This window comes from Cylas formicarius, unplaced genomic scaffold, assembly GCF_029955315.1.
Source record: "Cylas formicarius isolate icCylForm1 unplaced genomic scaffold, icCylForm1.1 PGA_scaffold_8__14_contigs__length_24414737, whole genome shotgun sequence".
Taxonomy (NCBI): Eukaryota; Metazoa; Arthropoda; class Insecta; order Coleoptera; family Brentidae; genus Cylas; species Cylas formicarius.
The window spans coordinates 10,150,664-10,155,556 of NW_026844361.1; the positions used below are offsets into that span (position 1 = coordinate 10,150,664).

Below are 4,893 nucleotides of genomic sequence, written 5' to 3' on the forward strand. Positions count from 1 at the left end.
CATTAATGAAGGTATTAACATCAATGGAATCAAAATATTAGAACACCTGCAGATATTATTTACGAAGATACAGCGGATTCATATATACAAACACTCTTACCTAAACAAACTCGTGTCAGTTATAAATTTTCTTATTACTATTTTCTACCACTTTTAGGTGCAAATTAGATAAACTGTCTAGATACTCTACGTCCAATATTGAAGATAGAAGGCCTTGAGACCCGAACCGAGACAACAGTTCATCAACTGCACTCGATAATTTACCGACCTTACAGTTCTCAAGATACTATCGCATCCTACGCGCGTTTTGAAATTCAAACAGCGGTTTTATTCATTTTTTTTATTTAAATACAATAACGGTCATTACTATAATGTCTCCAGTCACGACGTCATAACGGATGCATACGAGTATGATAGCTTCAAACGCTAGAATTTTAGGAGGTACCAATATTAGCAATGATGTGTGTAAAGGGTATCCAATTTTTGACTATCTTTGGCTATCGCAGTTATCTTTTAAAATGCCTTTCTGTTAAGCGATTAAGTGATAGATGTCAGAGACAGAAACTATTTGCTTGACTCGTCAAATAGGAAAGAGATTGTAAGCAAATCTCTTTTTTGGAATATTGCCTTTTTTTGTTTAGTACAGTATATTCTTTTCAATAAATTAATTTGCTCTTTAACAAGCTTCTCAAATATAAATGTCATAAATGTGCTCTTAAAATAAATGTCAAATAAAACATGTGTAGCTTCGATACTCACAGACATTGCTGACTTAATCCTCATAGGTCCAAACGAACCTATATCGATACTCAAAGGTTTCTGGCATCTCATCAGCATTATACCAATCAAAATTCTAGACCCCCTTTCGCATTCGTACCATTTACTTTCATAAAGCGCAGATGATAGTTCTAGACTCTAGAAAGTTATCAATTGAACTCAATTTTAAAAATAAAAGTGTGACGGACGGTGTGAAAGTGTGAAAGACGGACCTGGACTACGATTTCGTCAGACGACCAAGCCAATAGTAACAGCTGACTCGTTATCACCGATATGTGAGTAGCATTGTAGGTTACATTGTGACCCTACAATTGTAATCTCTTTATCAGCGTTAAAACAGCTTAATCCACGGATTACCGCAATCACTTGCAAGAGTGAGGTGGCTAACATTACCGACGAGATACTGTACTCGATCAAAACTATGCTTCTAAAAACACCATTAACATTGTTTATGTACCTGAAAATTGAGGATTTCTGTTAAGTAATTTGTGTGTGAGAGAGAGGAAGGTGAAGTCTACGTGAGGTGGGTAGCCAAAAAACATTGTCAAAATGAATAAAGAAGAAAATGATTCGGGACAAAACAATTGTTGTCTACACATGTAATTTGTGTTTCAAAATTATCTTCACTTCAATGGCACTTTTTAATTGACTGTTATTAGATAACATAATATTCTATCAACTGCATCAAACACTTTTGATTTAATTAATTAATTTCATTGATTTGTTACAGGAAAACTATCATCAGCAAGAACTTGAGAACGCCGTACTATAGCAGTGCCGATCTATCTGGATAATAATTTAGTGTTTTATCAGACTTGTTTTGAATAAATTTGGAAAGTTCTATACCGTGTTTTTGTGCAAATTTTTCCTGCATTATATAAGGTCACAGTAATGAGTGGATCATACATTTTCCATCAAATTACATCACCCTAGTCAAAAATGCTATAGCAAAATGCTGCTGGTTTAAAAAATACAGTGTTTAGATTTGATTGTCAATTTATTATTGATTTGATAATTTGATCAGTTTTGTAGAGAATGATGGAAAAATTTGGAATAAAAGATTTTTGGGTACGATAAATCTGAGTTTAAACTTAGTTTTTAGGTCGCTTGTAGCGTCATAGTAATAGACGTTTCAACTTTCTACCCAAAACTTTTAACTCGAACAGCCAAACAAATAAAATCTACCTTTCTTCGACAACAAATGTCAATAGGTGTTTCGTTTATTGACCTAAGTACGCTTTGACACAATCAACAAATTAACAATAATCAATTAATCTTTTTGATGAACTATTGCAGTAACTAGACCAAATGTCAACCATTGACCGTAATACTCATTTCCTTACTTAAATGCTGCCTGACTTTGAACAAGGTACCATCATTATTCCGAATGCCATCAACTTCTTCATGAATCTTCTGTAGAAGACCCTCACGCGATGTTATTTCTTATAAATTAACTCTTTCAAATGGCTCCAAAAATAAGAATCCGAAAGGTTGAGGCCAGGCTGCCAGCTAGCTACCAGGACCTATTCATCTTAGTGAATATCCAGGAAATCTCGAACCAATCGACAATAATGGGCAGGCGCACCATCCTGAAAAAACCACATGTCTTGCCCAATTGCACGGTGAGAGATTTGAAAATGCCTTTCTCTCACCAAATATGATTGAAAATACAATGCTTGGCAAAGGTGGCTTCGTCCGTAAATAAAAAAGCAGTTTTGCTGGCGGATAATGAGAATTGTAGTTTTGTTTTTCCCTGTTCTTGCACGTAAGTGCATTGTGCTTATATCATAATTTCCGCCACACACACTTCCTGTATGAGAGTTACCACTTTAGCACGAACGATGCTTGGGGCCAAGTTCTTCCATTCCACATAATCTGATATAAGTATTTGAAAGATACTATGCTTTGGCTGTCTGGGATTAGGGTATAATTCGGCATATCTTCTAGCTGTGAAACGTTCATTGTATTACTTTGAGCATTCACAGAAATCATGTTTCGCATTTTAAATTTCGTTAATGCGTTAGTTATGCCTCGGCATTTTCTCAAGTTTATTAATACAAAAACAATGGAAAGAATACTTCTGTAACTTATGCTGTCTTGCCATCTTAAGTCAAAGCCTATTTGTAATGAATAATGCCAGTTGCTGAAGTCTGCGTGTATTGAAAAATTAAATTTGGTTGACTCAATTTGATCAAAATTGATCTTATGGAAGACTAAACGATTTATCGGTATTGAAGAAAAATACGTTATTTTCGCATAAACTAAGTTCAGAATCAAATTTCTCACCCCCAAATACTCTTTGGTCCGAATTTTTACGTGGTTTACTTCAAAACTGATCAAATTATGGAATAAAGGTGAAATTGAAAATTAAATTTTAACACCGAAACGAGCAACATTTTATTAAATCTTTTTTGGTTCTAACAGTCTGTATTACGGACCACCCTATAGTTTCAAAATTTTCGTTACAGTCAAAAACATGTCACATATTATTTAGCATACCATTTTGATGCAAATTGATTAAACTATATTGAAGAGTGAAAGGTGTAAACAAGCTCAAATGGGACTTATTGTTAATTCCTTTGTTATTGAAACTGCGAGGTCGGTTAAATTAGTGAAGTGGTAGAATTTTTTAGTCTGATTGACGTTGCAAAACAATTGAAACTTGCGTTTCGGATTTATTTTATGAAAACCACAAAATAAATTGTAGAAAAACTCCTGAGTATACGAAAATTTGAAGCGACTGTTAATATTTACCTTATTAAATATTGATGCTTAACACATAAAAGTTTCAACGTATTGAGACTGCCGCCATTACCTACAACGTTAACGCTCAAATATTTGTGGTGGTTCCTAAAGTAGTTCTGTAATATTTTCAACTGTCCTCTCATGTAAATCATCATGGAGTTACTGAAAATCTGGACCGCCGCAACTGACAATCCGCACCACACTATTACGAACAATTGTTCGAAGAGAACACAGATGTGGTACTTGTTTTCGTCGAACGGATACCAGAATGGCAGCGGCAAAGGTTTCGGCAAAGTTTCGTTGCTTTCTATATTTAATTTGTGATATTTGTAACTACCGACGATGCCTGCAACGGCAGCGAAAGTGATCACCATGTCGGCCCGCTTTTGTAGGTTTACCTATTTCGCAGAGCAACGAACCAGCGCCTGCGGCGGATATCCAGAGGAATTTGTTGAGCAGGTTGCAAAAAAATACATGATCTGCGTAAATGTTGACCACCGTGCGGTCTCCGCTCTGCAGCAGGCGCGTCTCGTCCTTGATAGCCTTCGATAGTAACTTTTTTGAAGACTCAGACTGATAAGAAAACAGTTTCGTCATTAGCGGTACGCAATAGAGAATTTTCGATAGCGTCTCGAGAGCTGTAAAATTTTGTAAGAAAATGAATGTCCTTTGGTTACGATACCGCCTTACCTTCGCCTAAGTCAGTTTTCAAAAGTTGTGGCAAGTTCATGGTTAAGAAAAGAGGAATGGAGACATAGATCACGTGGGTCGCCATCGAATAAACCGGGTATATATGTCGGAATCCTTTCGACCGGTGAGGCATTTCCAGTTTCCAGATGCCCGTCAATATCATTGTAATTCTGGCAAAACGGAATAACTTCGTGTTGGGCGCCATTACAAGCAACTGCCGTTCTATTCGATATTGGAGCGTTTAAAGCATGTATTTTCTTGGAGTCAAACATAGGCGCGACGATAATTTTTTACTCAGATATGTGTTACATGTTGTTTCGATAACATAAAAATGAAATAATAGGTATACTAGTGTCATTTAGATTATTGCCATTTAATCTGACGTCTGCTTTTGTTTTTCTGTTTTCTAAAGGATAGAATATACAATCCTAAAAGCTAAGGTGGGAGAGGAGTTTTTGAAGCTTTCATTTTTCATATACAAAAGTCAAGAAACAAAAAATAACCAGCGTATATAAATATAATACATGAATAATAAGATAAAAGGAAAAACATTTTTTATTTTCCTTTGCATAAAATTTTACAAAAAGTAATCTGTTGAAATATTATTGAAGGAAAGCAAATTAACAATTGCTATTTTCGTGTTGAGCATATCGAGTATAGTTACATAGAATATTTTTTCTA

At 35.2% G+C, this 4,893-nt stretch overlaps 1 protein-coding gene across 3 annotated transcripts; it reads right to left on the reverse strand.

The window, feature by feature from the left end:
- Positions 1-324: 324 nt before the first annotated feature.
- On the reverse strand, positions 325-4,404 carry LOC132706436 (odorant receptor 30a-like). 3 transcript variants are annotated; one of them, XM_060677782.1, is made up of 7 exons: positions 4,213-4,404; positions 3,921-4,160; positions 3,532-3,868; positions 1,135-1,234; positions 966-1,082; positions 760-915; positions 325-426 (listed from the first exon to the last, which is right to left on the reverse strand). In XM_060677782.1, exons 1-7 carry the CDS (start codon positions 4,373-4,375, stop codon positions 382-384), a joined length of 1,158 nt encoding a protein of 385 aa, XP_060533765.1. In that variant the 5' UTR covers positions 4,376-4,404; the 3' UTR covers positions 325-381. The 3 variants fall into 3 exon arrangements, with proteins under 3 accessions (XP_060533765.1, XP_060533764.1, XP_060533763.1); XM_060677781.1 differs by lacking the exon at positions 325-426 and having other exon boundaries at positions 476-915; positions 990-1,082; XM_060677780.1 differs by lacking the exon at positions 325-426 and having other exon boundaries at positions 476-915.
- Between the last annotated feature and the right edge of the window lie 489 nt (positions 4,405-4,893).